Source organism: Cryptococcus neoformans (assembly GCF_000091045.1).
Source record: "Cryptococcus neoformans var. neoformans JEC21 chromosome 10 sequence".
NCBI lineage: Eukaryota > Fungi > Basidiomycota > Tremellomycetes > Tremellales > Cryptococcaceae > Cryptococcus > Cryptococcus deneoformans.
The window spans coordinates 706,049-731,780 of NC_006679.1; the positions used below are offsets into that span (position 1 = coordinate 706,049).

General features: G+C 48.0%; 14 protein-coding genes across 14 annotated transcripts in view; 6 read left to right on the forward strand and 8 right to left on the reverse strand.

Annotated features, from left to right (window-relative positions):
- The first annotated feature begins 108 nt into the window (after positions 1–108).
- CNJ02410 (expressed protein) lies at positions 109–1,714 on the forward strand. The gene is made up of 5 exons (XM_567533.2): positions 109–666; positions 742–850; positions 914–1,003; positions 1,077–1,160; positions 1,241–1,714. The coding sequence occupies exons 1-5, from the start codon at positions 568–570 to the stop codon at positions 1,336–1,338; spliced, it is 480 nt and encodes a 159-aa protein (XP_567533.1). The 5' UTR covers positions 109–567; the 3' UTR covers positions 1,339–1,714.
- Positions 1,715–1,778: 64 nt separating this feature from the next.
- CNJ02420 (conserved hypothetical protein) lies at positions 1,779–2,699 on the reverse strand. Its single transcript, XM_567534.2, has 3 exons — positions 2,384–2,699; positions 2,175–2,280; positions 1,779–2,063 (listed from the first exon to the last, which is right to left on the reverse strand). The coding sequence occupies exons 1-3, from the start codon at positions 2,585–2,587 to the stop codon at positions 1,888–1,890; spliced, it is 486 nt and encodes a 161-aa protein (XP_567534.1). The 5' UTR covers positions 2,588–2,699; the 3' UTR covers positions 1,779–1,887.
- A 186-nt stretch (positions 2,700–2,885) lies between these two features.
- Positions 2,886–4,805, reverse strand: CNJ02430 (transporter, putative). Its single transcript, XM_567535.2, has 7 exons — positions 4,505–4,805; positions 4,335–4,447; positions 4,184–4,280; positions 3,924–4,127; positions 3,669–3,849; positions 3,455–3,598; positions 2,886–3,384 (listed from the first exon to the last, which is right to left on the reverse strand). Exons 1-7 carry the CDS (start codon positions 4,737–4,739, stop codon positions 2,997–2,999), a joined length of 1,362 nt encoding a protein of 453 aa, XP_567535.1. The 5' UTR covers positions 4,740–4,805; the 3' UTR covers positions 2,886–2,996.
- Positions 4,806–4,960: 155 nt separating this feature from the next.
- CNJ02435 (hypothetical protein) lies at positions 4,961–7,108 on the forward strand. Its single transcript, XM_024658774.1, has 3 exons — positions 4,961–5,255; positions 5,311–6,051; positions 6,100–7,108. The coding sequence occupies exons 1-3, from the start codon at positions 5,032–5,034 to the stop codon at positions 7,055–7,057; spliced, it is 1,923 nt and encodes a 640-aa protein (XP_024514454.1). The 5' UTR covers positions 4,961–5,031; the 3' UTR covers positions 7,058–7,108.
- A 100-nt stretch (positions 7,109–7,208) lies between these two features.
- On the forward strand, positions 7,209–8,979 carry CNJ02440 (hypothetical protein). The gene is made up of 6 exons (XM_024657980.1): positions 7,209–7,367; positions 7,427–7,445; positions 7,504–7,649; positions 7,715–8,295; positions 8,352–8,401; positions 8,472–8,979. Exons 1-4 carry the CDS (start codon positions 7,236–7,238, stop codon positions 7,934–7,936), a joined length of 519 nt encoding a protein of 172 aa, XP_024513677.1. The 5' UTR covers positions 7,209–7,235; the 3' UTR covers positions 7,937–8,295; positions 8,352–8,401; positions 8,472–8,979.
- A 47-nt stretch (positions 8,980–9,026) lies between these two features.
- On the reverse strand, positions 9,027–11,143 carry CNJ02450 (expressed protein). Its single transcript, XM_024657981.1, has 5 exons — positions 10,721–11,143; positions 9,909–10,662; positions 9,706–9,853; positions 9,570–9,644; positions 9,027–9,518 (listed from the first exon to the last, which is right to left on the reverse strand). Exons 2-4 carry the CDS (start codon positions 10,349–10,351, stop codon positions 9,579–9,581), a joined length of 657 nt encoding a protein of 218 aa, XP_024513678.1. The 5' UTR covers positions 10,352–10,662; positions 10,721–11,143; the 3' UTR covers positions 9,027–9,518; positions 9,570–9,578.
- Positions 11,144–11,217: 74 nt separating this feature from the next.
- Positions 11,218–12,540, reverse strand: CNJ02455 (hypothetical protein). The gene is made up of 3 exons (XM_024658775.1): positions 12,399–12,540; positions 12,198–12,329; positions 11,218–12,123 (listed from the first exon to the last, which is right to left on the reverse strand). Exons 1-3 carry the CDS (start codon positions 12,424–12,426, stop codon positions 11,252–11,254), a joined length of 1,032 nt encoding a protein of 343 aa, XP_024514455.1. The 5' UTR covers positions 12,427–12,540; the 3' UTR covers positions 11,218–11,251.
- A 159-nt stretch (positions 12,541–12,699) lies between these two features.
- Positions 12,700–14,202, forward strand: CNJ02460 (hypothetical protein). Its single transcript, XM_024657982.1, has 4 exons — positions 12,700–12,869; positions 12,929–12,947; positions 13,006–13,151; positions 13,218–14,202. Exons 1-4 carry the CDS (start codon positions 12,738–12,740, stop codon positions 14,124–14,126), a joined length of 1,206 nt encoding a protein of 401 aa, XP_024513679.1. The 5' UTR covers positions 12,700–12,737; the 3' UTR covers positions 14,127–14,202.
- Positions 14,203–14,292: 90 nt separating this feature from the next.
- On the reverse strand, positions 14,293–17,120 carry CNJ02470 (poly(A)-specific ribonuclease, putative). Its single transcript, XM_567539.2, has 9 exons — positions 16,978–17,120; positions 16,894–16,933; positions 16,823–16,847; positions 16,755–16,775; positions 15,233–16,707; positions 15,058–15,156; positions 14,837–14,975; positions 14,629–14,735; positions 14,293–14,547 (listed from the first exon to the last, which is right to left on the reverse strand). The coding sequence occupies exons 1-9, from the start codon at positions 17,081–17,083 to the stop codon at positions 14,505–14,507; spliced, it is 2,055 nt and encodes a 684-aa protein (XP_567539.1). The 5' UTR covers positions 17,084–17,120; the 3' UTR covers positions 14,293–14,504.
- A 52-nt stretch (positions 17,121–17,172) lies between these two features.
- Positions 17,173–18,674, reverse strand: CNJ02480 (deoxyhypusine synthase, putative). Its single transcript, XM_024657983.1, has 7 exons — positions 18,454–18,674; positions 18,168–18,394; positions 17,923–18,115; positions 17,641–17,856; positions 17,544–17,588; positions 17,408–17,488; positions 17,173–17,353 (listed from the first exon to the last, which is right to left on the reverse strand). The coding sequence occupies exons 1-7, from the start codon at positions 18,634–18,636 to the stop codon at positions 17,261–17,263; spliced, it is 1,038 nt and encodes a 345-aa protein (XP_024513647.1). The 5' UTR covers positions 18,637–18,674; the 3' UTR covers positions 17,173–17,260.
- A 96-nt stretch (positions 18,675–18,770) lies between these two features.
- Positions 18,771–20,294, forward strand: CNJ02490 (conserved hypothetical protein). Its single transcript, XM_567540.2, has 9 exons — positions 18,771–18,969; positions 19,054–19,078; positions 19,169–19,210; positions 19,308–19,352; positions 19,411–19,413; positions 19,570–19,702; positions 19,832–19,864; positions 19,946–20,067; positions 20,197–20,294. The coding sequence occupies exons 1-9, from the start codon at positions 18,876–18,878 to the stop codon at positions 20,237–20,239; spliced, it is 540 nt and encodes a 179-aa protein (XP_567540.1). The 5' UTR covers positions 18,771–18,875; the 3' UTR covers positions 20,240–20,294.
- Positions 20,295–20,325: 31 nt separating this feature from the next.
- On the reverse strand, positions 20,326–22,813 carry CNJ02500 (mitotic spindle checkpoint-related protein, putative). The gene is made up of 6 exons (XM_024657984.1): positions 22,179–22,813; positions 21,944–22,130; positions 21,371–21,891; positions 20,889–21,310; positions 20,533–20,826; positions 20,326–20,484 (listed from the first exon to the last, which is right to left on the reverse strand). The coding sequence occupies exons 1-6, from the start codon at positions 22,768–22,770 to the stop codon at positions 20,449–20,451; spliced, it is 2,052 nt and encodes a 683-aa protein (XP_024513680.1). The 5' UTR covers positions 22,771–22,813; the 3' UTR covers positions 20,326–20,448.
- A 147-nt stretch (positions 22,814–22,960) lies between these two features.
- Positions 22,961–25,522, forward strand: CNJ02510 (signal transduction-related protein, putative). Its single transcript, XM_567542.2, has 6 exons — positions 22,961–23,169; positions 23,211–23,486; positions 23,552–23,684; positions 23,746–23,895; positions 23,959–24,120; positions 24,171–25,522. Exons 1-6 carry the CDS (start codon positions 23,000–23,002, stop codon positions 24,402–24,404), a joined length of 1,125 nt encoding a protein of 374 aa, XP_567542.1. The 5' UTR covers positions 22,961–22,999; the 3' UTR covers positions 24,405–25,522.
- Positions 24,466–25,732, reverse strand: part of CNJ02520 (homocysteine S-methyltransferase, putative) — a 1,501-nt gene continuing 234 nt past the window's right edge. The window contains exons 2-3 of the mRNA XM_567543.2: positions 25,598–25,732; positions 24,466–25,464 (exon numbers count right to left, since the gene is read on the reverse strand). The exon at positions 25,598–25,732 is cut by the window's right edge and continues 5 nt beyond it. Coding sequence (XP_567543.1) covers positions 24,495–25,464; positions 25,598–25,732 — 1,105 coding nt within the window. The 3' untranslated portion in view covers positions 24,466–24,494. The remainder of the gene's footprint in view (positions 25,465–25,597) is intronic.

The window sequence follows — 25,732 nt, forward strand, 5'->3', positions numbered from 1 at the left end:
GTGGCGGGGCCACAGCCTGCAGTTTGGATAGCTTGGAATAGCAGCAGCGGAGTGGATGGATGGACTGGTGCTATTTTATCACCTTACAGATCTCGGTGCGGTGTCGTCCGGTGCGATATATGTCGGGGCGGGACGGGCCCCGGATGTGCTAACTCGATCACTTGCGCCCTTCCATCCTGTCCTAAGACATTCCAAGAACATCCCGCTGCACGTCTGGCCCCGCCTGCCTTTCATCGCCTGCCTTTGCCTTGCCTTCCATCCCTCCTTCCATCCCCAGCTTCACTTTTCGCCACCCGCCGCTTACTCACTACCCACCACAGTCGACGTCATCTCCCGTGGACGCAACCACAACAGTTCGTCGCACAAACACGAAACGCTTTTATTTTGCTTCCATTGCTACCACATCTTCACCAGCGCAGCTCTCTCTTACGTACGCCCTCTTCATCCTATCTGCTGGACGCTCGCTCCTCCTTTTCTCTTCCATCAATAAGACCTCTTCCCATCCCCTCTTTTTTGCCACCGACCATTGGCCGTTCTTAGCCACCCATCCGGAACTCGACAAGAAACATGAGCGCCGCAGACCCACATCTATCATCGACCCACCCTCTAGCTGCCTCCGACCCGCCGAAACTAGAAATATCTCACGACTCTATCACGTTTCCCAAGGTGCGTCCCGGCTGGGCCTTTTCTCGAAATCTACGTAATTACAGCAGACTGACTATTTTGCATCGTACTGAACAGGTCCATGTCAAAGCGCTAATCATCTCCGGCCAAAGTCATGTATTCTCTTTCGGTCCCGAGACGACCGTGGGGCGTGTCAAGGAGCTGATATGGAGTTCGTGGCCTAAAGGTGCTTTTGCTTGTTTTTAACATCTCAAAAATGGGAGCTGACGAGTACGGGTACCGGGAACAGAATGGACAGACCCCGCTCAACCTCCTTCGCCTAATTATCTGAGATTGCTTTATAGCGGTCGGATATTACAGGATGATTCTACTTTGAGCTGTGAGCTGCTATTCTCATTCATATGGTGTGGTAGGAAAAGTTGACAAGAGCTGACTAAATGTGAATGATATAGCCAACAACCTGCCTCTGACAACCTCCTCTGATATTCCCACCGTCATCCACATTTCGGTCAGATCTTTCTCTATCAAAGACGATGGTAAGTCAAAAAATTACCCATGTTTCATTATCATCATTAAAACTCGATTTGCTGATTTCCTACTCCTGTTTTTTCTGTAGAAGCAAAGAAACCTTCGGCGATTGCACGTTCTCTCAGTCGTCGGTCCCATCCGGCCACAGAGGAAGAAGTAAGCGGTTGTCGGTGTGTCATCATGTGAACCATCCCATTCAAACGTCCCTCAGTCAATTTCAATCTATTTTCTCCCCGGAGGTTATCTTTAGAGAGAAGAGAAAGGAGGCAAGATGGAGATGTCTTGGAAGCATTCTTTAGGGCGGTAGGGCGTGGATGGCGTGGGGTATGATGTGTACAACCTGTACATAATAGGATATTTCTTCCATTTTTTCTCTTGTTTTCTTATATACTTTGCCATCTACCATTATCCTTGCCAGTGCCAATATCAGTAGCAGTATCAGTATTCATCATCAGGGGTTGAACGTTGCCATATCATTGTTTTAGTTGTCTGTAGCTCTTTTTTTGCTTTATAGTCTTGTCTATTCATATGCCAGAAATCAGCATATCCTAGTTCTCATCCTATGTTCTGGTCTAGGAATTTTAATCTGTTGGAGCAAGAAAATTGTACAACATTGTGTGCATTATAAACAATCTAATTGGTCATAGACAACCTTTCAGCCCTCATTCACCGATATTTGTCCATTACGAGGAAAAGGCAAGGGAAGAGAAGAAGACTTGCAAAAGGCGCCACATCTCATCTCATCTCCCCACCACCTTCCTTCTCCCATTCTTCCGGCGTCTTCAACCTCAAACTCAGAGCATGCAAACCGCGCTCATCAAATTCAGGTTTGAGCAAAGCGTTGACCATCCGATGTCGGGCGATGGCGGTTTTGCCTTTGAATGATTCGGATACGAGATGGATCGCGAAATCTAATTCCCATGGTTTTGATTTTTGGGTTTGTGAAAAATGCAAAGATTGAACGTAAGATTGAGTTTGTGAATTGTTTTACCTGAAGAAAAAAAGAGAGAAGGGGAACATACGAGTTTCACCGCTCCCGCCTCCTTGCGCACGCATAGCAGCATGGTGGGAATGTTTATGCGAGTCGTTATACACCCTCAACAAGACAGGATTGAACGCTTCGATAATCTACTTGTGCGCGAAAATTGTTGAATACCAAAAATAAAAATAAAAATAAAAATAAAAACCCTTTTGTCAGCTTCTTCCCCATGTAAAACGAATGGGGACGCACTTTTTGCTGGATGGTAGTCTCAACAGGGCCGGGGACACGGGTAGGCGATCTACCCCTTGAAGTAGAAGTGGAGGCAGCAGCGGACATGGTCCTTGTAATCACACTCTTGTTGTTGTTCACTGGCGAAGGCAAAATCGCGGTTCGAGATAGGTGTACTGGTCTGAGGGCGATACGTACGAGGAGAGCAGGGAGAGGAGTACGCATTGGAGGGGCTTGGCGGGGGAGAGTTGGAAGGGGGTTTGGGGGATTGGGAGAAGTGAAGAGGGAGATAAGGGAGGAGAGACGACGACAATCTGTTGACAAGGGCGATTATTAAGGCAAAATGGGAGGATAGCTATTTCGCTATTCGTCGCGATCTGTTTTTTTTTTTTCTTCAGTATTTCGGACAAGTTTCAAGCTTTCCTTATTTACTGATCTGTCTTTTCTTTTCAGATACAACTTTCTTTTCAGATACAACTTTCTGTTATCCAATACGGTGCACCTATTCTCTCAGGATGTACTGCCAATCATTCACACATCGCTCTATTAATTTCTATTCTAAATACCACTATGATCTAAACGAAAATGTCGCGCATCATTAGATTAAATATAAATTTATACGTATTCCCGGCCTCTACATCACCGCAAACACCTCTCTGTTCAAACAAAATCTCGAACCAGCCGCAAATACGGTCCCGGCAAGCACCACCACCCCACTAAACACCCCGGCCATCTCATACCCCTTCGCTCCCCCTCCATAATTCGAGATCAACGCTCCACTAATCGGCGGTCCAAAGAGGGCAAAGACGGATGCGATTCCCCATGCGAGACCGAGCCGGAGTCCAACCTCGTGATGATGTGAGATTTGTCCGATACACGCTGGTATGAGGGAGATGAATAGACCGGCAAAGAAGCCATAGACGACGGAGAAGCCGATGATGGCGGGAGCAGTGGAGAGGGGGATCCAGAAAGCGAGGAGGAGGATGCCGGAGACGAGGGAGGAAAAGATGGCGAGATTCATCCTGAAGAATGTGTGAGTTTTTTAGTTTTTGTGAGGGGAGGGATTTACATGAGAAAGCGGAAACGGCGTACCTCCCGATATAATCACCCGCGCCAGCGAGCAAACGACCAATCGTCGATCCGGCATTGATGAATGACAAACAATAAAAAGTGATAGCACTGGAGGTGCCTACTCGAGCGGCATTGGTGGTGACATAGAAGAACGGCGTGAACAAACTACCAAGAAAGAAAAAATATTGTCAGCAAATCGTGCTCGCAACCAAGGTGCGAAGCTTCAAGTACCTACCCGAAGAAGACGAATGCTACAGAAAAGGCAAAGAGAACAAAAGGAATGTCTTTGAGGTGTTGCAAATAGGCATTCCATGGAACTGGATTCCTTCGTGGAAGGCGGGTACGGATAAGGAGGTTGGATAGAGTAAGGAGGAAGAGGCTGATGAACCCAACTGTACGGAGCGTCCAGCCAAATCCTACGAAGAAGGTACACTTTATAAGTAATCTGTTACCTCTCATTGAAGCTATGAAAAGAAATGGAACAACCTACCAATATCATTGAACATCCTGTTCAAAGCAATCGGCCATAGGGTACCCCCGAGCCCTGAACCACTGACTGCGATACCCATAGCAAGCGCTCGTCGTTTGGCGAACCATTGGGCAGGTACAGCGATACCAGAATGAAATACCAAGCTCGAGCCAATGCCGAAAAAGATTCCTTGACAAAGGATGAATTGGTAGTAATCGTAACACACTACCAAGATGATAATCAGCACTGGTACAGGTTCAAGTCCGATGGAAGTAAACTACGTGAAGTTAACATGAGACTGGTGGTGAGAATGAGAGATCCGGGTAACAGAAGGATATGGGCTCCATGAGCATCAAAGATCCTTCCGGTGAACAAACCCTATTCACATTGTCAGGCATGGTATACCTGGGTTTGGAGGAAGGGTTGGCTTACGCCAAAGAACAGCAAGAATTGTTGCAGACCACCGATCCAACTGATCTTCGAAGACGATAAGTTTGAAAGCTGATTCTCCTCATAATACGATTGGAATACACCGAAACTGTTGGCTAAGTTGATCCCTAATCAGCTTTTCGCCTTTCCAAAATATGGACAACAGGACTCACCTAAGCCGAATTGAACAAACATCGCGAGGAATGAGCCGGCCACAGTTGCCCAGGCATGGAATCCTCCGTCCGGAGGGGGTGGAGGTCCTTGCGGGAAAGAGGTGGGAGGCGCCGCCGTTAATTCCTGGTCGCCCACCGCCGGGTTATCTCCTGGTGCTTGTTTCTCGATGAGATCAATCATCTTGGGCCCCGCTTCAGTCGGCTGCTCAATGAAATAGGCTTGAGCATCACTCATGATGGCTGGTTGGACTCTTTTCCTTGGGCTTGATGCTGCTCAGAGGGCAAGGTTGTACGGTTTTATAATCATTTTTTCGCAGCTTGACTCTTTACTTATCGCCGGTCCTCAGTTTATCTCGGCGCCGGTGAAAAGGTCACGTGATCGGTTACCATGAGTGAGGTTCGCTTGTCCTCGTCTTCGTTCCTTGGTTTATCAGATATCAATCCTCAGATCATAATCGATCTTGTAATTTATTTATTGATCCAGAATAGAAAGAGAAAAAGCGAAAACAATTAACACCATTTAACCCATGTACGGCCCACGCAAGAGATCCATTTCCACCGCCTTACCAACACCGACAGACTCGGTCGGCGATGATCTTTGTATACCACCTAAAAGACGAATTCGGCCGATCATCGTATGTTTACGGTGCAAGCAGCAAAAACTCAAATGCGATTTGGAAAAACCCTGTGGGGCATGCAAGCGGGCACTCCTAGGGAACGAGTGCGTGTATAATCCTTTCCCCAGCGAGACGTGAGTGGCGGCGCACCTGCAGCAAATGGCCATGCTAAATATGTACCAGAACAAGGGAGCAAACTAAGCGGCGGGACGTTGAGCACAGACGAGATGGCTCTTCCGGCAATGAAAGTACGAATGTGTTGGAGAACAGAGTGAAGCAACTGGAGAAGCAAGTCTCCGACCTATTGGCGCAACCTTCCCATTCGCAATCACCTAGCATACAATCCCACTCTAGCCCTAATGCCACCGCTGACGACTGCTGGCGTTCCCTTCTCTCTTCTCTCCCACCGCTTCCAGGATGCGAAGAATTTCTTGAGCATTTTGCTCAATTTGACATCATGTTTGGTACGACACATATGCCGTCCTTCAGACGGCGGGCGCTGGATGTGCTGAGCCGACTACCTGGTCATGTCGATATTAGAGAAGGCTCGTTATTGTGCGGTGTATTCGCTGCCCTGGCTATCGGGGCGAGATACACCAAAAAGATCCCCGGAAAGATAGAGATCCCTCCGGAAACCCAACATGTGGATTTTGATGATCTTTATAATCGGGTAATGCTTTTCATCGAGAGTAAATCTGGCATAGACCATATCTGTTTGGATTATGTCCATGCGCTTCATCTGCAAGTCATACGGTATCTGTATGATAAAGGCACTTCAGTAGCACAGTCGTGGATCTGGATGGGGAAAGTGCTCCATGCGGCATTGTATCTTCAACTGGAGAGGGAACCGACAGAATTAGATCCCAAGATTGATCCCTTCGAAGCGGAAATGAGGAGACGGGAATGGTGGCAGATAGTCATTTCAGATGGGCAAGTCGTTAGATAAACTCCCAAAACTAGTGCTAACTGTTCGCTCAGCTTACTAGCAAACAATCTGGGTGTCAAATCCATGGTATCTTCCATTGAAACCACCGTTCGACTGCCGGAAACTATGCCCGATGATTCCCTTGACGGATCCTCGAGAAGCTTCTCTGCCGATGTCATGCCCGAACGGTCGTTCATCAGTGCCAAAATTCGCTTCATTCCTACCCTCTCAAAGATCAATGAGCTCAGAAGAAAATACGATAACGAGCCTCCTGTTGTAAAACTTGACGAATGTCTTCAAGAATTAGACAGCTACACAGACTCACTCGAACCGCATCTTCGAGTAGACCGCGTTCCTGGGATCAACGAACCCCCCTGGGTCTATCCTCGGGCTTGTGTCATATCGATGGGCACAGATTACCTCGCGCTGCAACTATTACGCCCCGTCATGCGCTCTGAATGTCCGGGTATTCGTACATATGCTTCTGTCAACGCCCTCCTTCGTGCCCGTAACCTCATCATCACCTCGAAATCATATATCAATCACCTCCTTTTCAGATGGTCTGATGGTCATGCTCTCAACCTCTGGACATTTGGAGTCAAAGTCTTCAACTCGGGGGTCGTCATGGCTTTTAGTCTTTTATCATCCCATGATGCAGAGCATGAGTATACTATCCCCAGGGATGAGAGGCTGGGGCATCTGGACACAGCAATTGGGGCATTAGGGATGATGACCAGTGAAGAAGTAGAGGGAGGTCTGAATTTTAGGGCTTTGCAAGGGTTGAGGGCGTTGCGCGCAAGAGCTGTCGCTGATGATCAACACCAGGATCAGGTAGATGACGAAGCAGTTACCGATCCGTATACAGAGAGAGACGTGACGATGCCTGATCGTCCTGGCAGGGTCGTAGACCAGGGGACGGAAAAATATGATGTAGACAATCAGGACTGGATATTCCCTCCTGATCTGAATTGGAGTGACTGGGAATCATTTGAATCCATGCTCTGGCAATAGATACTTATTTACTTAGAACTTAGAAGGCATCGTACATTACGTAATACTGTGGTGTATTCACTGTTTTGGGTGGCAACAGCGACAGTCGACCACGCAGGACAAACGCGAACGAACAACTAAATATTGGATTCTTTCTGCATCTCACATTCAAGAATTAAAAAGGTCTAAGGTAGCGACCATGCCCCCCATTCTCTCGGAAGAAGAATCGGCTCTCGATCCCTATGTTGTCCTTGGAATTGGAGCCGGGGCAACAACCAAAGAGGCTGAACGGGCGTTTCGTAAGAAGTCGCTCAAGTATCATCCGGACAAGGTACGTTTTTGCCCATTTATGATTCACAACTGCCATGTGCTGATGAATCTATTGTATAGAATCCTGCACCTGAAGCTGGTATGTCATCTATGCATCAATTAAACGAGTATGAAGAAATTAACGTCATTTGGAATAGCTGTAATATTCCATCAGCTATCATTGTCTCTCGGTATCTTTCAAGATCAGGCCAAACGCAATTATGTGGATAACCAGCTTGAAATTGATAGGAAAAAAAAGCAGCGATATGCAGAGATGGATAAGAAGCGTAAAGCGATGGTCGATGTACGTTCCTTCTTTTTTTTCGTTTCTTTTCATCAGGATGGTCGCTGATAAGTATGACTACATAGGCGCTTGTAGCGAGGGAAGAAGAAGCCAAAAAGCAAAAAGTTGAGCAGGTCAAGAGATGGCAGCAGCAGGTACAGGCAGACGAAGAGGCTATCAAGGATGCCGGACGGCGGATGTTGGAGGAAGCGCAAAAGCGTGCAGCTGCAATAGCCGCCGCTGCTACTGCTGCTCGAGCGGCAAGAGCGCCAGAAGCGGCTGCACGAAAACCTACTGGCGGAGTCTGAATTTCCCACCTCCTTCATCTCCAAAGTAATACTTATAAACCTTAATAAAAACGCGCCTATAAGCAAGGCTATTAACCATTTCCATTGGAAGATTGCATAGCAATCTGGCCGATTGCCTTTTATACAGAGGCCCTTCTCCTCATAGGCAGGATAGGGTGAATTTGATTCCGTCGAAAGAGATATGCGGAGAAGAGGAACGAACGAAGACGAGAACGAACGAGCACATTGTCCTCTGTCCAAGTCTGATTTCTATTTTGGGGCTAGAAACGGAGAAGAAGCTGGATAAGATCGAACTGCTGGAGGACATTAGCGTTCGGAAGACTCGCTATCAGGCCCTCAAATGGACAATTCTGAGATCCGTGAGTGCAACATCCCCTGAACAATGGTAAATACTGAAATACTTATCCATATTTAGATTGCGAAGATCTGTAAGCTCACAGGGGCTCAAGTCTTTATAATGTATCAGTAAGTAGGCCGCCTTATATCCTTCTCTAAGAAGTAGGCGAGGAACGACTGACTTGTACACGCAACCCAGCTGTTCACCGAGACCGCAATGAGCGGCCGACTTTTCCCTTCCATGAGATGTATATCTGTCCCGGATTTTGCTCCAAGGGCGGTGTTCCCGAGGAATATTTGCTTGAAGCCGCCCGACAGCATATCCAAGAGCCGGAGGTTGTAGACCCGGATCTCATCCACAGCGAAGGTCACAGCGATGTAAACGTCAGTTACTTACCGGTTGCTGGCCCTTCTGTTGCTGTGAAAAGGATTTTGATGGGAGTGGTAAAATGGGGCCAGGAGTCTGATCCCTCAGGCCCCAAAGCTTTGCTTGAAAAGGGCAAGGAAGCTGAGAGATTAATGCGAGAGCGAGACCGGCGCTTGAAGCAAAAGGCTGGAAAGCATTTACGAGGCAATGAACCGAAGGGTCGACAGTCACTCCGGAGTTGATGGGGAGATCCTCGAGTTGAAGTCGAAGGTCATGGAAAGTAGTTGAAAGTGTCAGCTGGACTGAGGGAAAGTAATTGAAAGAGAGACCGTTTGGGTCATTGTATGCATATCTGCCAAAAATGTCTGATCGGAGGCTTGTCGATGTGCATTCGGCTTTCCTTTAGGTAAAACTAGGGCTTACTTCTTTCTCATGGAATCCAGATGGGCTTGTCTTGCTTTGACCGAAGCATAACGCGACAGTTGTATATTTGAATCATCGCGTACAGCGTGATGGAAAAGTGCGCTTCGTCAATGTACATGAGTGATTTTTTTTAATTTTTTTTAGTACGGAGTGCCCACCCTCTGCAGCACTACTATTTGTCACAATTCAGGTATGGCTAGCGGTTACGGGTAGAGTTTCTACGTTGCATGAAGAAGAAAGGAGGAATAAAGCGTATATAGATTGTCTATGGAAAAAACATTCTACTGCGCCTCGGAACCCTAACCTCGCTTAATCATCCTTATTCTCCGCGGTTGGATCACTCTTTCAACACTATTAACGTGAGCTAATGTAGGGTCTGCTTTGGCTGCGACAGCGAATGAACTGGAGACGGCACATGATGTATGTCCACTGGCGTGGAACTCATCGACAAGGAAGCTGATATGGCAATCAGCATATCGTCCCCCATAGTTTGAGATTACCACAAACCGTGTGTCGCTAAAGAAGGTCGGATCGCGGATAGTGCAACGGTCCCAGATGGCAGGCATAATCGTAGATGACAATCTTAATCATGGCAAAATCAGTTGTAGTGTTCCCCCGGTCAGGTGGACATTCCCTTGCTTACCTTCGGAGCTGTTTTTCGAAAACAACGTAACATCGAGAAGAAGTCGTTACGTCCTTCAGCCGTGAGCATGATGTGATAACCGAGACAGATGCCATGAGGACACCACATCCCTGCTATACCACCAGTCCGACCGACGTCAGCAAGCCATCTGTAAGGGTGATATTAGTTTCTCAACTTTTTAAAATAATCGGCAGATAACATACGTATCAAAATATTTTGAACAGACATCACCATCGGTCTTCTTCCGAACATCATGTGTTGAGTCTCCAAATAGCACCTTTCTCCTGGCGTCATCCCGCATGTCGGGATGAGAATAGACTGGCCGATCGATCCTTTTAGGAAGGCCGAGGCATACGCCAGCAGAGTTGTACTCTCCTACAAGAGATCCATCATGCCTGGAAAAGGGACTTCTCTCATCTATTTCCATCACCTTGAGTCGCCATGCTGGAGGAAGATCCTGTGTCACAGAAGCGTTTTCGACTAAAGTTTCCCATGTCTTGCGACCCTTCTGCACAGCAGCGTCGAGCAGCACAAGATATGGTTTAAGTAGGCACGAAAACCTCAACTCTTTCTTAATGTTAACCGGGATTGAAGCGACCATGTCGACTGCTGCAGTGGCTTCGCCTCCTTGGGCAAAGGTAACCATATCGTCCAGGATAAACGGGGGGGAAAGTTGAAAAAGATCCTGCGCCCGGTATCATGGACTGCACCAATGGACGCGCCGGTAGCTTGAGCGGAAAAAAAAAGAAGCAAGACGTTCGCTGCGTTCGCTGGCGGTCTAATATCGCTGGCCAAAAGGTATGCAAGTGAAGGGGTTGATGCTTGGGGGGCTATTTGGAAAAGCTTCGGTAATTGTCGAATAAAGAGACATTGATGCACTTCGTAAAGTTGCTCTTTCCAGCTTACAGTTACAAGGGCATAAGTTGGTTGATGCCGGAGATGACAGTAATTCGTTTGCTACAACAGACGCTTAGTGGAGGATCTTTTATTGAATCGCTGACATTGAATTACCTACATCAACAACACCTTGAATCACTCATAGGCCTTCAAACGCATAGATCATTAATACCCATCCTTCCTCAATACCCCTGAGATATATCTCCATATGGTTGTTGTTTTTTGTGGGACTTATATCTTCATCTAGCTCATCGTTCTCAGAGTCCCTTCTCCTAGAATGGATTACAGACTCCAGCGGTTCGTTACTGGCACAGTGATCATTCACACTCTGCCTCCAAGTAATTGACTGTGTGCAAATGAAGAGGATGGATTATGCTCGCCGCTTGAAAAGTTCTGTTCTGGTCCCGCAAAGCGCCCATCCTTCCGAATATCTCGTAACAAAGAAGGAGAGTCGTGTTCGCATCCATCAGTTTCTCCTGGCATATAATCCTCCAATCTTTCAACGTAGTCGTCTGGAACGAAAGGAAAGCCGTCATTATCCTCCTGTACCGGCCCTACTTCAAATTGAGCGACATCGTACAATCTTCCCGTAAGGTGGAGAAAGTGTGGCAATCGCAGATGATGAATCGACCGTTTGTAATACGAGAACCTAATGAGAAGTAGAGGAAGGTGGTGCGAACGACGAAAGGTTGGAGTTGGACGAAGGGGAACTTGCCGAAGCATGCGCATGTGATCCAGTCTGTGGCGTTTTCGTTGATCTCTCCTCCGCGTGAGTACCATGCTGCTTCTCAACATGAGGATCATAACGTCCCGGCCTTTGTCGAGTGGAAGGTTTCAAGAATGGCATCTTCTCGGATGTTTCTTTAGGCAAACATTTTGCCACCAGAGCAGAAGTATTTCCAGATGGAGCTGCTGAAGACCTCTGCCGCTTTTGCTTTTGAGGTCGTTTAGCCTCCGGCTTATTTGTGAGGAATGACAAAGAGGCTTTAGAGATGGTAGACTTTATGGGGATTTTGCTAGGGGGAGGAATAGAAGATGGCGTTGATGGTGCATTTAAAAATGACAAAGAGGCTTTAGAGATGGTAGACTTTATGGGGATTTTGCGAGGGGGAGGAATAGAAGATGGCGTTGATGGTGCATTTAAAAATGACAAAGAGGCTTTAGAGATGGTAGACTTTATGGGGATTTTGCGAGGGGGAGGAATAGAAGATGGCGCTGATGGTGCATTTAAAAACAACTTTCGTCGCTTTGAAGCATTGCTTTCTTTAGAAGTATTTTTTGTCGGTAATGTAGGAATGGGTGAGTCGAGTGATGAAGGGGAGCGATTTGGAAAAAATGAGCGCCAACTGGACGCTTTACTGATCTTGGGATTTTGTGTAAGCATGCTCGAGTTGCGCTTATTCGCCAATGGTTGAGAGTCATCAGAACAGGAGTTGATGGGCAGCGGTGTGTGATTGAACATAGATGGACCAGACAGGGAATCGCTTGGCCTAATTGCAGCTGAAGATGACGATGCTGCTGCTACTAAGATGGCACATCAGACACATATGTCATGGGTATTGGCACGGCATCAATGTTCTGGAAAGTAGGCTTACACTGACAAAATGCAGCTGACGCTGACTGATGACTATGAGAGAGTTGAAACGAGAGGCTTTCCTGTTCTGAAACGAGAGTCTTCGAGCTTGACATGTGATCGGTTCTTGTATCGCCAGATGAATTATGAGAGTCTGCTTTAACAATCGCAGGCGTCTCGGATTAGCTACTAACATAGTCGATAGCAGATGGTAGACACTCACCGGACTCCGGCGTAAACATATGAGACATATTGAAGAGGTTGATAAAAGGAGGTAGAAACCTTTTCTTGGCTTAATCCTACAATGATTTCCTATAATGGGTTAGTAGTTAGTAAAACGCCTGATGTAAAATATAATCTCTGTCACGTCTTTCCGGACGGAATCCTTGCTCTGGCAATATTTAATCTGCTTAGAAGGCATTGTACATTACGTAATACTATATATTCACTGTTTGATGGGTGGCGACAGCGACAGTCGACCACGCAGGACAAACGAACAACTAAATATTGGATTCTTTCTGCATCTCACATTCATGAATTAAAAAGGTCTAAGGTAGCGACCATGCCCCCCATTCTCTCGGAAGAAGAATCGGCTCTCGATCCCTATGTTGTCCTTGGAATTGGAGCCGGGGCAACAACCAAAGAGGCTGAACGGGCGTTTCGTAAAAAGTCGCTCAAGTATCATCCGGACAAGGTACGTTTTCGCCCATTTATGATCCACAACTGCCATGTGCTGATGAATCTATTGTATAGAATCCTGACCCTGGAGCTGGTATGTCATTTATGCATCAATTAAACGAGTATGAAGAAATTAACGTCATTTGGAATAGCTGTAATATTCCATCAACTATCATTATCTCTCGGTATCTTTCAAGATCAGGCCAAACGCAATTATGTGGATAACCAGCTCGAAACTGATAGGAAAAAAAAGGAGCGATATGCAGAGATGGATAAAAAGCGTAAAGCGATGGTCGATGTACGCTCCTTCTTTTTTTTTCGTTTCTTTTCATCAGGATGGTCGCTGATAAGTATGACTACATAGGCGCTTGTAGCGAGGGAAGAAGAAGCCAAAAAGCAAAAAGTTGAGCAGGTCAAGAGACGGCAGCAGCAGGCAGACGAAGAAACCGTCAAGGATGCTGGACGGCGATTGTTGGAGGAAGCGCAAAAGCGTGCAGCTGCAGCAGCCGCTGCTGCTGCTACTGCTACTGCTCAAGCGCCAAAAGCGCCAGAGACGGCTACATCAGAACCTACCGGTGGAATCAAGGACAAGCCCACCATAACACCTGAAGACCTCACCATCCTCCTTACCCTCCCCGCTTCATCGACCATAACTTCTTCTGACCTTCAGACACGCCTCACCACATCGTACGGCCCTATCGCCCATCTTATCCTCCCTCCTGTCCCTTTATCACAGCAAGCAGCAGAAAGTAAAGACGGCAAGAAGAAGAAGCCCAAAAGCCGGAAAGCGATTGTAGAGTTTGCGAGTGGGAATTGGGGTGGGTGTTATGCGTGCTGGATGGATCATGAGACCGGTCGGGGAATGGAAGGGGTAAAAGCCAAGTTTGGAAGCGGGGAGGTGCCGGCATGGGTTGCATGGGCGGCGGAGACGCAGAAGCCTGGACGGAGACCGTCTCCCGCTGCTAGTGGCGGGGATCAGCAAATAAATAATGCCAATGGGTATGCGCCACCAAAGACATCCTTCACAATACCCACGACAACTTCAACACCTGCTTCCCCGCCGTCGTTCACTTCAGCGCCTGATTTCTTTGCTGCGAGTGACGGTGAGGTCAGTATGGCGGACCTTTTAGCGAAACATGCTCAGAAGAAATCTGCCAAGAGCGAGGAAGACCGGAGACGGCAGGAGTTTGAGAGCATGACGTTGTCGAGAATGAGGATGATGGAGAGGGAGAAGCTGGAGGCGGGAATCAGGAGACAAGAGGAAGAGGAATGATCTATGTCTGATATTTTGTATTGTTGATTTACACCATCTCTACAGCACTATAGATGTATAATATGAGTTTAATCCGCACCTCGAACCTGATCATTGTTATGCGCTTTAAGAAACAACTGAATCCAAACAGCGTGATGGCGGGAGTTTGTTAATCGAAACGAGGAAGAAGCTAACAAGATGCATGTTTTTCTACTGTTTTTTCCTCCTCGTGTTGAACGTTTTTAGTGGTTGTAATCAAACGCTATTAAGAGAGAAAACAAAGGCATTTGTCATCTCTATCCATTCTACAACAATCCTGCAGACCAAGATCTACCACAATCTTGCCCATCAAGTACCCCTTTGTCTTTCATCCTCCTACGAAAAGGAAATCAAACAAGGCTATCGGTGAACTCGGTGGTTATTACCCGCATTCTTCAGCTCGCTAATTGGGCAAAACAGAGGTATTCTGATGAGCTGTACTATTCTGATTACGAATGGATGGATTTTTGAAAAGAAAACTCACTTGAAAGCAGCCTCAATACAATGCTTAATTTCTCTATAGCTAACGACAAGACAACTTTGGTCATCCCGTGAGACGAGCATGACCCTTTCGTCCAAACCGGCATCCAACTGTGATTTAGCAAATCAGTACCTTTTTTTTTCTTTCCGAGAGTTGAAGTTATAAAGGTGAAAACAAGGGATTGTCGTTTTGATGAATAAAAGAGACGTACCTTGTTCAAACAAACCAACACATGACTAAGGTCCAAAATTGGCTTTCCATCCACTCCGACGCTGTGAAAGACATAATCCCTGAAAAGTTTGAGGATGTATCTGTCGCCCGTATCAGACCAACGGGGGTCCAATTCAAACCTGATACCATGGCGAATTAGCGAAATTTCCACAAACAGAATAGTATAGGGGAGTGGGAAGGGGGGGGAGGAATTTGACATACTCTGCTCGTTCATTGATGAAACCCAATTTGGTCAACAATCTTACGATACGTCCATTCTCTACTTCGGCCCCCAACTCATTCTCCAACACATCTGCATAGCTAATGTAACAGCAATACGCGATATCAGTTTTTTTTCCTCGCTAGAGATTGAAGTGGGAGAAGCTCAAGGACATACCTCTGAACAGCATCCAGCTCGTTTAATATCCTAGGCCCCATCATCTTGACCACCTCATCGATACTCTTGATTTGCCCCTGTGCCGGCTTGCTGATCAGGTACAGTATGAGATTACTGAGATCGGAGGAGTAGTGTCTGGAAATATGTTCGAGCGGAAGGGAAAAAGGAAGTGTAGGTTGGAAAAAGTCGCAAGTGAGGGAAATGATGAGTTTCCCAAAAGAGAGCAAATCTTCTTGTTGGAATGCCTGCACAGGGGTTTTGTTATCAAACGCCAACACGTCCCACACCCCACAACCATTCAACCTGATCCTGTTCTTCCCAGTCAACAAAATCTTGCTCGCATCGAGGTTCCGCACGGCGAGGCCGGAACTGTGGATTGCCTTGAGGGCGTTGGCGATTTGGGTGACATAGGACCAGAGAATCCGCTCGGGCGGTGATGAACGTCGTTTGGGAGGTTGGTTAGCGAGGGCGGAAGCGGGAGATGGTTCCGGGGGATTGGGTGAGAGGTATTCGTCGTAGAGGGTTGTAGACAGAGGGTGGTAATCATACACCATGATTAACGAGTTATCACCAAAGGTTTTTGTTGTAAACGCTTCCTTTAGCCCGACGATGTTTGGATGCCTCATCCGTCTCCAGGTATCCATCGATGCAAATGCAAGCTGATTGACCAACTTGAACCCCTCCACCCTTCGCAGACAATACGTATTCCCGTCCACCTCAGAAGTCGCGCGGTAGACGGGGGAGGGCAGGCCGTATACTTTTGAGGGCTGGGATTGGGTAGGGGGGCATTGGGCGGTAGGCGCGGGGAGGGGGAGTGGAATGAGAGAGTGATACACGCCCAGTTCTTGCGGCAGCCCGGGCGCGGAAGCGCCATTCGCCCCTGCATAGACAGCCTCCTGCTTCGCCTGGATCGCTCTTCTCAAATCATCGCTCACGAAGAACGCGTGCGGGTGAGTTGGGTAAAGCGGATTCCCACCGATGCTCGGGAGCGGTGCTGCGTAGAGATTGTAATCGAGCGGTTGACGAGGTGGGAGGTACATGCTCTGGTCGACGGGAGGTGCATGGGCGTGCGGGTCAAGGATACCGTGCGTCAGCGCTTGAGCCTGGGCGTGGGCATGGGCGGCAGAGAGCGCGATATGCGAGGGATCATCGTATGCCATCGGGGACGCCGTAGCACTCAGCTGGGCATGGCTCGGCTGGGCGGACACCTGGACGTCCTGGCGAGGTAAAAGTCCCGTCGAGGGAAGGGACGGCCAGACGGGAGGCGTGGGGGCGCTGGGGGTCGGTACGCTTGGAGTGCTTGCTCTGGGAGAGGAGTCAAGACCCTTTGGAACGAATACGGGAGCGGCGAGATGTTCGATGCTCAAGGTCGGCTTCTCTCTGGCTGGAGTGCCGGCGAGAGGGGTGGGGGCGGAGGGCGTCGGGGCGTGGGCGACTGGGCTGCTGTTCTGGGGCGTGGATGGGTCTGCTCCAGCCTAGTAACAGGTCAGCTTCAGTGGCAGCAGCGCAGTGTCGGGCGTACGGGCGGATGGTAGTAGATGCACTGGCGGACAGTCAGCACGCCGAGCTCACGCAGACGGATGCACTTACACCCTGGTCCTGGTACTTGCAGTAGCTGTCGCCCGGTCAGCGCATGCACACCGCTCTCCTGGCCAGCTTACCCGTAGATCATGACATTGCGGCATATCCTCTGGGCAGTTTCTGCTCGTTGTCAGCTCGCGGTCTCTGGCAAACAGGCGACGCACCCCGCTTCTCCGGGGAGTGTTTCTTCTCCTTCTCCTTGGCCTTCTCCGACGACGGCGACGGTGGACGGACGATCTGCACCGCGGCTGACTTGGGCGGAGGCAGCATAGTCGGCCTGGGGAGATGCAGGAGACGGTGGAAACAACGAAAGAATTGGCGCGGCGTAATAAATCAGAACAGCCGCAGCGAATTTACGCGTCACTCTATATGCAAAGAGCATGCATACAACAACTATATATCTAATGCATCTACTAGTACACGATGCACCGACGGGTACACCCTATCCTACGCTGCCTTCTCCCCTTGCTCCGCCCAGTGCGCCCTGCCAAATGTCGCAGCCACCACCAACGGGAACACCAACGTCGCATCTGCGTACACCTTTTTCTCCAGATGAGCATCTATCCTCCAGCAATAACGGAGAGAAAAGCCCACCTTGACACTCTCGGCACCAGCACGGATCTTACCCCATGATACTGCTTCATCAGGTCGAGCACCAGAATCTGAACCGTCGTACTGCGTTGTCTCCAATTAGTCCGCGCATCATTCACTTCCAAGACGATCCACCCACCTCCTGGCCGGTGTTAATGTACACCGCGTAATCGGCACCATTCCTCTGCTCCATTATCAGCAAATTATTCCAGGTCGAAACAAGGCGAACGACGCACAAACAGCATTGCATTTGCAATTTGGTGCTTGCAGACACCTCCACCAAGGATGATCATACCAGCCTTTTTTGACTTGACGCTCATATCGTTCAGCCGTCTGATATCGGCCACAATGTCAATGTTCAGTTGGAGAGGGGATGACTTGTACGTGTGAAAGTACAGCATATCGCCTAAAGAACCGTCTGTGAGGGCCGGACAGAAAACTGGGATATCATTCTAAAAAAGAAACCCAATCAATCAGCTTGCCCCAGCTTTTATTGCATTCTCCGCTTTAAGGCATACCTTGTAGCACCAATAGTAAACACTGTCCTCATTATTAATCTCCTTGCCCAATCGACGGATGACAGAGCTAGGACTCCACTTGACACCTTGTTCTTCCTGCTCCTCGACCATCTTGTCCAAGATGGGTACAACCCAGTCTTCAAATGCACAGTAGTTAGAGTTGGGGACGAGCAGATTTCCTATTCTGTTCAGCCTGTAGACTCTCATTAGCCCCGCCTCCAAAAAGATACCAAAAAAAGACCTACCCCTTCTTCCTTAATCCCGCACCATCCAAATGAAAGTCTCCCAAGATCGTCTTTCCCAAACATTTTATAAAATCTTCCTCCACACCCCCGGCCGTTGTCACAAAACAATCCACGAGCTTGTGTTGAGCGAGAAACTTGAGGATTTCACGGAGACCTGATGAGATGAGGTTGGAGGTATAGCCAATGAAGAGGGTGAGCGGTTCATCCGGGTCGGTACGGCGTTTTCTCTGTTTCATTCCAACAAACCCCCGTCAGTAACTCCTAGAGGGTGAGCATCAAAACTTGCCATTTCATCGACCACCCGGATCGCTCTAGCCAAACCCGTCGCCTGGAACCCGATCGTCTCGTAACTCTTCAGCAGCGCTTCCAGGTCGATTGGCTTGTTGAAATCGGGGCCTTTGACGTCTATAGCATCTTCTGGGATTTCTTCCGAGGGGAAAATAACGTTCTGGTGTGGGTCGGCAGACATTTGAGCTTCGATTTTTTTTGGTTTATGCCTGTATGTACAGATAAATGTATACTGCATAGAAATTTCACTATTTTTGGTCAAGACCACCTTTTTTTTTCAAAAAAAAACCCATCCATATCTGCCAACGTCATCATGTTTTATTCACCTCTTTCCATCGAACGGGAACACTGACTTTCAACCCCATTTCCCTCTCTGTTCAACTCGGGCCACACCACGACGATTTCTTTGTATAATCGCAAATGTCCTCAATCGATCCTCCAGCAGGCCATACGAGGCCTATCGTCTTCTTCGACATCTCCATCGGAGACACTCCCGCCGGCCGGATCAAGATGGGTACGTTTTAAACACTTACACTTTCCTTCTCCGACTATCCCGACCAAGATGTGAGTGGTAATGGACTGATTGTGGTTGATTTAGAGTTGTTTGATGACATTACCCCCAAGTGCGTATCATTTTGTGGCGGAAAATGGAGAGACGAGCGGGGGAGAAGGGCGGGGTGAGAGCTGATCATTGTCCCGATTTGGTACCGTAGGACAGCAGAAAACTTTAGGCAATTATGTACAGGCGAGCACCGGTATGTTTTTCTTGCATCATTATACCCCTTCGTGCTCAGTGGGAAATCGGCGGATGGAAAGAGGAAGCAGTATTAGCTGACTGCGTTGAGCTTTTAGAATCAACTCTGTGCCTCAAGGCTATAAGAAGGCTACTTTCCACAGGTAATGTCTCACCCCTGCAGAATCCATCTCCCGAGTTCTGCTGACACTCTTGATATAGAGTGTACGCTATATGACTCCTATAATATCACACGGAATTGAGCTCACCCTTATCGTGTAACCCCCCTCAAATTCGACTCCTGTAACCTTTTGTTATTTCCACGGAAAAAAAAAAACCACGATATTATCTCCCCTGCTCATCTTACCCACGGAACCCCAGAATCCCACAATTCATGGTTCAAGGCGGAGACTTTGTCAGAGGGGATGGTACTGGATCATTCTCAATCTATGGCGCACAGTTTGAAGATGAGAACTTCAAGGTGAAGCATACAGGACCTGGGTTGTTGAGTATGGTACGTTTATATTGATTCCTCATTCCCATCCCCTTTTCTTCACGTACTTCTCGAGGGACGTGAGCGAAAGCGTGATATGGAAGGCAAAAGTGAGGAACAGGTAGCTGATGCGAATAAACCTTCCCACAGGCGAATTCGGGACCGAACACCAATGGATGCCAGGTAAGCCTCCGAATTACAATCCCACCCGCTCGAAGCAAGTAATGATGGAGGAAACTGAAATGTTTTTGGTGCTCTCAATAGTTCTTCATCACTACCGCCCCTGCCGAATTCCTTGACGGCAAGCACTGCGTCTTTGGCCGAGTCATTGATGGTTTATTGACCGTCAGGAAGATTGAGAACGTCCCCACTGGCGCTAACAACAGGTGAGTCGGCTTTCTTTTTTTTTCCCGCTTCCTTTTCGCTTTTCGATCAAGTATGCGGGGACAGAAAGTAACTTGGGATGGTATGAGGATGCTTGATGGTTCAGACGCTGACGAAAGAATCATAAACAGACCGAAATTGCAAGTCAGGATAGCAGAGTGCGGGGAGATGTAATCGGGTGTTTTTACAAGTTTGAAAAGCTGTTTTCACAGAAAGATGTACCAGTAGATGCTACAGACGTATGCCTTGATCCCCGACATATACATTTGGATTGTGACAGTCTATCCCAAAGCATGAAGAAAAAAGCAGAAGAAAAAAAGTACCTGCCCATAAAGACTTTTGATTGCTTCTCGTACCTTTTGACTTTTTACATCTAGCAAATCTTATCCAAGCCCGACATACCCAGCTGCTCGTCCAATCTAATCACTCATTAGTGCTCTATCCATTTACTTAAATAAAAAACTTACTGTAGTCTTCTCAAACATCTCCGTCGTCACTTGTGCCAAAAACCCAGGGATACTCTGCCTTTCAACTACCCAAAACTGCCTGCTTTCCTCCAAACTCCTCGCCATCATCCCGCTCATCTGCATAGTACCAAAATGTCCTTCGGAACTTGTAAATTTGATGGTGAGACCATTCTTGCCCTTGGGCGCATACATGCTTGTGAGACGGATGTCGGATCCTGACTCGTCGAATTTGATTCGCCAGCCGAGGAGAGAGTAGACTGCTTCGAGGAATTCTTTAGATTTGTGTGTAAAAATCTGATGGAAAAGAATCGAAAGTTAGTGATGAGTAAATGGAAGTCAGGAAAACGAATACCAACCTCTTTGAGACGTTGGAGACGTTTAGCATGGGCCTTTTCAAGCTCTTCCTTCTCCGTCTTTAACCTATCATAACTGCTCCTCGGTACCATTCTTTCATGCGCAGGAGCCCCTCCGCCTCCTGCGCCCACACTTGCACTCGCACTCGCACTTGCACCCGCACCCGCCTGAGACTCGGCCAATAACCCGTCCAGCTCTGCCAATCTCTCTAATAACTCTCCATTCTCGGCTTTCAGGTCCTCTAGTTCTTGTTTCCTTATACCCCATATTTTTTGTGCAGGATTGTTACGAAGTTCAAGACATCGTTCATAGGCGGGGTTGAATTCTCCAGAAACGACGCGTTGCATGAGATTGGCGACTTCAGCGTTGAGGGCGGTGTTGGAGGATGTCAAATAGGAAACTGAAGATGATAGGTCTGCAATCTCTGTTTCCAAAATTTTTTGATTAGTGGACCGGCACGTTAAATAAAATGATGAGCCCTTACCCTCTTCCAGCTGAGAGATTTTTTCTTGAGCCTTGTCAAGATCCTGGGATTTAACGAGCCCCATACCCTTGGCAATCCGCTCTTCCGCATCGCGAGAATCACGATGTATCTCCTCCAAAGTGGTTTTGTACGACTGCACCAAACTTTCCAGTTCCTTTACCCTCTCCGGGTCACTTGGTCCGCCGAAAGTTCCAGATGCTGCCGCAAACTGTCGTCTCATCGCCTCGAGCTCCTCCCTGACCAACCCTTCCCTCCGCTCTGCGCTTTCTCTCCCTTCCTTGGCCCATCTCAATTCCCTCTCGGCTTCTGTAGCACGTCGGCTCATTTCGCCCACGGCATCTTTTGAACTACCTGCAAGATCAGCAAGACGGGCTCGAAGGTCACGAATGGTAGAATCGCGCTGAACGAGTGAGGTTGTTGTTTGAGAATGGAGGTTGGAGAGGGTGGAAAGGCGAGCGCGAAGGGTGGCTATCTCGGATGGTTCGGTAGAGGCAGGATCGGGGAGAGTTTGCGTGAGAGAGCTGTTAACCAAGTCAGAGCCACGTCACACCCAAAAAGGGGAGACAAACTCACTCCATATCTCGTCTTGCGCGTTCAAGCTGCTCTTGCAGTACCCGAATCTCCTCGTGCAAAGCTCTTTCAACTTCTTTGGCGGCCCGCTCAACGCCATCTATACTCTTCTTCTCGTGTCGGAGAGTGTGTACTTCGGACTTGAGAGCTTCATTTTCTCGCCAAACAGCCGCAAGATTGACCGATTGTCCTGGGTCCAGTGTCAAAGTTGTGATCGCAGGAAGATGGGAAGACTTACGTTTGACTTCCTTTTGCAAAGCGTCATCTGTCTTTCTTTCACGGTCTTCAATCCCCTTTCTAGCCCTTTCCTCTTCCAGCTCTACGCTCAGACTCTTCGCCTTGTTCTCCCACGCTTTCAAGCTATTACGTTCCTTCTCAAGTTCGGCTGTTCTCGCTTGCAGAAGACTAATTTCATTCTCGCTTGACTGCGCTAGACTTGTATGTCTGGTTGATAGAATTGTGTGCCGTGAGCGAAGCTCTTCCAGGCTGTTGGTTAATGCAAGATTCCTTTCTCGAAGCAGAGCCACTTCTCCGGTCAAAACCAGCCTGTCTTCGGCCCACCGCTGTTCCGCCTCTTCCCCTTTCCGTCTCTCTTCTACCTTAGCTTCAAAGAGCTCATATCTTTCATTCTTGAGACGCTCGATCTCCAGCCTCTGTTCCTCGATTTGAGCGGCTAGACGAGATTCGCGCTGCTGAAGGATATGATTTGTTCGTTCGAGAGAGGTGACGGTGGAGGTAAGGGTCGACAGATGTTTGCGGGAAGATGGAGTATGAAGGTCAGCGTCTGCCGATGACCGCTTCCCAAGTGTAGGAGCTGGGGTTACTGGCATACTGATATGTAGATTACAGATGTAGAGGTTTATCGCTGTTGTTTTGGAAAGAGGATATGGAGTTGCCGGGGTGTCCCGATCTGTTGTTATTACCAAAGGGGCCCTGCTTGAACGACCGTGGGAAGCGGCCATAAGCTGGTCCAAATACATAATACTTCAGTCAATATGATCGATGCCGTACATACGTATACTTTCGAATCATCGTCTTTATATATGATCAACATATATTATGTCCCATCTACCGCCTATCACATCAGCTACAGCAAAACTCCCTGAGCAACGTACGAACAACCCCCCGTACTCGGTCCAAACAGGCCGCAATGTCCACTCCATTACCATTGGCCCTTGGTCCATAGTCTCCACAAAGAAACCCATACTGAACGGCAAAGAGATTGAGGCGTAAGTCCATCTTCTTTGATGAATGATTATTTGGCTAATAGTAAACCCGCTCAAAGTGCTGAGAAATCACTAAATCTCCCTTTACCAGAAATGACATTCGGTAACAACTCGCTCTCTCTTGTATACAATCCCACGACCGCTTCCCCATTAGATTCGACAGCTGCATCTAGGTATATTGCTGTATCTACGGAGGCGCGTGTAAACCTGAGCTTCAAGACACTAGATGCTCTAGCAGGTGTTGCGACAGGAGAAGGCTGGGAAGACAGAGTTGGAGGTGGTGTGTTGGTTAGTATGGCGGAGAAATGGGGAAAGAACAAGTAAGTGTTCCTTAGTCTCGATGTTGCGCAAAACATTTGGGATATTGACTATCTGATGGTGATAGATCATGGGCAACCACAGAAAGCACTTCATTACCCGCTGCCGGAGTATTTGACGTCCCCGTCCCATCTAAACCTGTAAAGCCTCATGATTGGACATATTCCACATGCTACGCTGGGTCAGTTGCTGGGCCATCTGTTAGTATCTTTTCTTGTCGTGACCTTTAATTAGCAGCGGCTAACGAAATGATGACTTTAGACATTCGAACCATCATCAACTCACTCCCTTCCCCTTTCATTATTAGCTCGTCAAGATCCCGTCTTGGACCAAATCTTATATTACGAGGATGTTCCTTTATATGAGGATGAATTGCACGACAACGGCGAATCAATTCTCAATGCTCGTATTGTACGCTCCGTACTCAGTTTCCTGGTGCAAACTTTGTTAGCTAACATTTGCTAATCGCAATAGAGAGTTATGCCTCACTCCTTCTTCATTCTCGCGCGCCTCTTTGTCCGCGTCGACAACGTCTTATTCAGAATTTATGATGTCCGAATATATCATGCGTTTGGCAGTGACGAAATAATAAGAGAAGTTTCGGGTATGGAAGCAGGTTATAACACCGTAAAGCAGGTATGTTTGTGATAGGCGGTACTCGGGGCACAAACTGATACACCATGTAGTTCCTTGAGAAACCCTCAGACCTCTCTCCCCTCACAGACCCCAACTGGGTATACAGCGTAATGACTCAACTCTCAAACCTTCCTGTTCGTGCCCCGGCCCACAGACGCTCTTCATCATCGAGTAGTCGACATGGTAAACCTTGGCCTGGATTGGGTAAGAAAGTGGAAGTGTTGAAGTTACCAAAGGCAGGTGTGGATGAAATTGGAGAAGGATTGGATAAAGTGCAACTGTAATGTGGCCGACTTGCTTCAAAATCGTCGCGACTAATGTACATAATTAACGAATGGACGCCGTGATGGTCCCAAGACTTTTACTATGCATGACTATTGACTGTCTACAAACCTTCTCAATGCGCGAATCTCGTCGAAAGACGATTTACAACACCCACCTACAACGACTCCCTTCCAAACCCCTTTCCCTTCCCTCTCTGCTCCTCTTACTCCTTTCGCCACATCACCAACGACCTCTGCCCATTTCTCAGCATTCTCCGGACTCTGAGGGGCTACAACCCACGCTCTGGTGGTGGTATCATACATCTGTCCCCCATCAGGGTATATCACCATTTCCACTTTACCGAAAAACTCAAAAGGAAGGTGAGAAGTAAATGACGAGGAGAGAAAATGGAGGTAAGACGGATTAGTGCAGTTGATTCCGATTCCGTTGGGGATGGGATCAGGTCCGGAGAAGAGGGAGTGGATCACCTGTGGGATGGAAGCGTGCGAACCATCAGGAAGGAGTTGGGGGTGTTGTCCCATTGGGAAGGGACTGGTTATCCAGAACTTTTTCTCCCACCACAAGTCAATATTATCCCCATCAGCATAGAGGGCAGAAAGTTTCCCCCTCAATATCGCCATTGCCCGCCTGATACCACGGACTTCATGTAAAACAGGTATCGTCTCAAATGCTATCCACTCCACCTCCCGCCAAGCCGCTCCATCGTGACTGATCGCCTCGAGCTTATCCAAGTGGTGATACGCAAGCGCTTGGATAGCTGCTTCCTCTTCATCATTAGAGTCGGGAGGGAAAGCATTGGTAGATGTTGAAGGCCCAAAAGGAGGGGGATAGATACCACCATATTCTTGGCCAGGTTGGAGAGTCGAGCCGTAAGGTCCGAAGGAGAGTACGACTTTGCTTTTGTTACCGCCTTTACTTTTTGTGTTATGTTCCTCATTGCGAGAAGAGCAAGAGGCGATACAGGAAGCGACCAGTTTGACCCCTGAACAGAGAATACATTCAGCCTCTTCCCTAGGGCAGTGGAGATGGTCGCATAGGTTTTGAGGTGTGAGTTGGTATCTGTTGTCCGACACATTTTATTAGAACTTTCAGACTCCAATGATATGAATATGTTGACAACTCTCCTTCTCCGCCCCATCAAGTTTGCTACCACATACTCCGCTGGAGATGACTGGAATGACTAAGTACGTACGTTGCAGTCTCCACCAAATCTGCACCCCCCTGCACATACCCCTCATGTACTTTACGAATCACATCCGGATTAGTCCTAAGCGCTTCGGATCCCCAAAGAGGAGAGGAAATATCTACACCTAAAGACTCGAGAGTT

What these genes read in the sequence shown, in the direction of transcription:
- CNJ02455 (XM_024658775.1), bottom strand. Translation starts at nt 12,426, where the DNA reads ATGTCTCATATGTTTACGCCGGAGTCCG. An exon ending in TATGTTTACGCCGGAGTCCG is followed by an intron (nt 12,330 to 12,398) that starts GTGAGTGTCTAC and finishes TTGTTAAAGCAG; the next exon opens with ACTCTCATAATTCATCTGGC. An exon ending in GTCAGCTGCATTTTGTCAGT is followed by an intron (nt 12,124 to 12,197) that starts GTAAGCCTACTT and finishes CCATCTTAGTAG; the next exon opens with CAGCAGCATCGTCATCTTCA.
- CNJ02410 (XM_567533.2), top strand. Translation starts at nt 568, where the DNA reads ATGAGCGCCGCAGACCCACATCTATCATCGACCCACCCTCTAGCTGCC. An exon ending in ACTCTATCACGTTTCCCAAG is followed by an intron (nt 667 to 741) that starts GTGCGTCCCGGC and finishes CGTACTGAACAG; the next exon opens with GTCCATGTCAAAGCGCTAAT. An exon ending in TTTCTCTATCAAAGACGATG is followed by an intron (nt 1,161 to 1,240) that starts GTAAGTCAAAAA and finishes TTTTTTCTGTAG; the next exon opens with AAGCAAAGAAACCTTCGGCG.
- CNJ02490 (XM_567540.2), top strand. Translation starts at nt 18,876, where the DNA reads ATGTCCTCAATCGATCCTCCAGCAGGCCATACGAGGCCTATCGTCTTC. An exon ending in TTTGATGACATTACCCCCAA is followed by an intron (nt 19,079 to 19,168) that starts GTGCGTATCATT and finishes TTGGTACCGTAG; the next exon opens with GACAGCAGAAAACTTTAGGC. An exon ending in CCCACTGGCGCTAACAACAG is followed by an intron (nt 20,068 to 20,196) that starts GTGAGTCGGCTT and finishes AATCATAAACAG; the next exon opens with ACCGAAATTGCAAGTCAGGA.
- CNJ02460 (XM_024657982.1), top strand. Translation starts at nt 12,738, where the DNA reads ATGCCCCCCATTCTCTCGGAAGAAGAATCGGCTCTCGATCCCTATGTT. An exon ending in AGCGTAAAGCGATGGTCGAT is followed by an intron (nt 13,152 to 13,217) that starts GTACGCTCCTTC and finishes ATGACTACATAG; the next exon opens with GCGCTTGTAGCGAGGGAAGA.
- CNJ02500 (XM_024657984.1), bottom strand. Translation starts at nt 22,770, where the DNA reads ATGCCAGTAACCCCAGCTCCTACACTTGGGAAGCGGTCATCGGCAGAC. An exon ending in GTCTCCAACGTCTCAAAGAG is followed by an intron (nt 20,827 to 20,888) that starts GTTGGTATTCGT and finishes CTTTTCCATCAG; the next exon opens with ATTTTTACACACAAATCTAA. An exon ending in AGATGTTTGAGAAGACTACA is followed by an intron (nt 20,485 to 20,532) that starts GTAAGTTTTTTA and finishes ATGAGTGATTAG; the next exon opens with ATTGGACGAGCAGCTGGGTA.
- CNJ02510 (XM_567542.2), top strand. Translation starts at nt 23,000, where the DNA reads ATGTCCCATCTACCGCCTATCACATCAGCTACAGCAAAACTCCCTGAG. An exon ending in AACGGCAAAGAGATTGAGGC is followed by an intron (nt 23,170 to 23,210) that starts GTAAGTCCATCT and finishes TTTGGCTAATAG; the next exon opens with TAAACCCGCTCAAAGTGCTG. An exon ending in GAGAAATGGGGAAAGAACAA is followed by an intron (nt 23,487 to 23,551) that starts GTAAGTGTTCCT and finishes TGATGGTGATAG; the next exon opens with ATCATGGGCAACCACAGAAA.
- CNJ02440 (XM_024657980.1), top strand. Translation starts at nt 7,236, where the DNA reads ATGCCCCCCATTCTCTCGGAAGAAGAATCGGCTCTCGATCCCTATGTT. An exon ending in AGCGTAAAGCGATGGTCGAT is followed by an intron (nt 7,650 to 7,714) that starts GTACGTTCCTTC and finishes ATGACTACATAG; the next exon opens with GCGCTTGTAGCGAGGGAAGA.
- CNJ02480 (XM_024657983.1), bottom strand. Translation starts at nt 18,636, where the DNA reads ATGTCTGCCGACCCACACCAGAACGTTATTTTCCCCTCGGAAGAAATC. An exon ending in TCCGGGTGGTCGATGAAATG is followed by an intron (nt 18,395 to 18,453) that starts GCAAGTTTTGAT and finishes GGAATGAAACAG; the next exon opens with AGAAAACGCCGTACCGACCC. An exon ending in ACATTAACACCGGCCAGGAG is followed by an intron (nt 17,489 to 17,543) that starts GTGGGTGGATCG and finishes GAGACAACGCAG; the next exon opens with TACGACGGTTCAGATTCTGG.
- CNJ02430 (XM_567535.2), bottom strand. Translation starts at nt 4,739, where the DNA reads ATGAGTGATGCTCAAGCCTATTTCATTGAGCAGCCGACTGAAGCGGGG. An exon ending in AATTCTTGCTGTTCTTTGGC is followed by an intron (nt 4,281 to 4,334) that starts GTAAGCCAACCC and finishes CAATGTGAATAG; the next exon opens with GGTTTGTTCACCGGAAGGAT. An exon ending in GCGGGTGATTATATCGGGAG is followed by an intron (nt 3,385 to 3,454) that starts GTACGCCGTTTC and finishes CACATTCTTCAG; the next exon opens with GATGAATCTCGCCATCTTTT.
- CNJ02450 (XM_024657981.1), bottom strand. Translation starts at nt 10,351, where the DNA reads ATGGTTACCTTTGCCCAAGGAGGCGAAGCCACTGCAGCAGTCGACATG. An exon ending in TGTTCAAAATATTTTGATAC is followed by an intron (nt 9,854 to 9,908) that starts GTATGTTATCTG and finishes TCACCCTTACAG; the next exon opens with ATGGCTTGCTGACGTCGGTC. An exon ending in TTCGAAAAACAGCTCCGAAG is followed by an intron (nt 9,645 to 9,705) that starts GTAAGCAAGGGA and finishes GCCATGATTAAG; the next exon opens with ATTGTCATCTACGATTATGC.
- CNJ02435 (XM_024658774.1), top strand. Translation starts at nt 5,032, where the DNA reads ATGTACGGCCCACGCAAGAGATCCATTTCCACCGCCTTACCAACACCG. An exon ending in AATCCTTTCCCCAGCGAGAC is followed by an intron (nt 5,256 to 5,310) that starts GTGAGTGGCGGC and finishes TACCAGAACAAG; the next exon opens with GGAGCAAACTAAGCGGCGGG. An exon ending in CAGATAGTCATTTCAGATGG is followed by an intron (nt 6,052 to 6,099) that starts GCAAGTCGTTAG and finishes CTGTTCGCTCAG; the next exon opens with CTTACTAGCAAACAATCTGG.
- CNJ02470 (XM_567539.2), bottom strand. Translation starts at nt 17,083, where the DNA reads ATGCTGCCTCCGCCCAAGTCAGCCGCGGTGCAGATCGTCCGTCCACCG. An exon ending in GCATCTACTACCATCCGCCC is followed by an intron (nt 16,708 to 16,754) that starts GTACGCCCGACA and finishes ACCTGTTACTAG; the next exon opens with GCTGGAGCAGACCCATCCAC. An exon ending in TGTTGGTTTGTTTGAACAAG is followed by an intron (nt 14,736 to 14,836) that starts GTACGTCTCTTT and finishes GCTAAATCACAG; the next exon opens with TTGGATGCCGGTTTGGACGA.
- CNJ02420 (XM_567534.2), bottom strand. Translation starts at nt 2,587, where the DNA reads ATGCGTACTCCTCTCCCTGCTCTCCTCGTACGTATCGCCCTCAGACCA. An exon ending in AGACTACCATCCAGCAAAAA is followed by an intron (nt 2,281 to 2,383) that starts GTGCGTCCCCAT and finishes GCGCACAAGTAG; the next exon opens with ATTATCGAAGCGTTCAATCC. An exon ending in AGGCGGGAGCGGTGAAACTC is followed by an intron (nt 2,064 to 2,174) that starts GTATGTTCCCCT and finishes CATGGGAATTAG; the next exon opens with ATTTCGCGATCCATCTCGTA.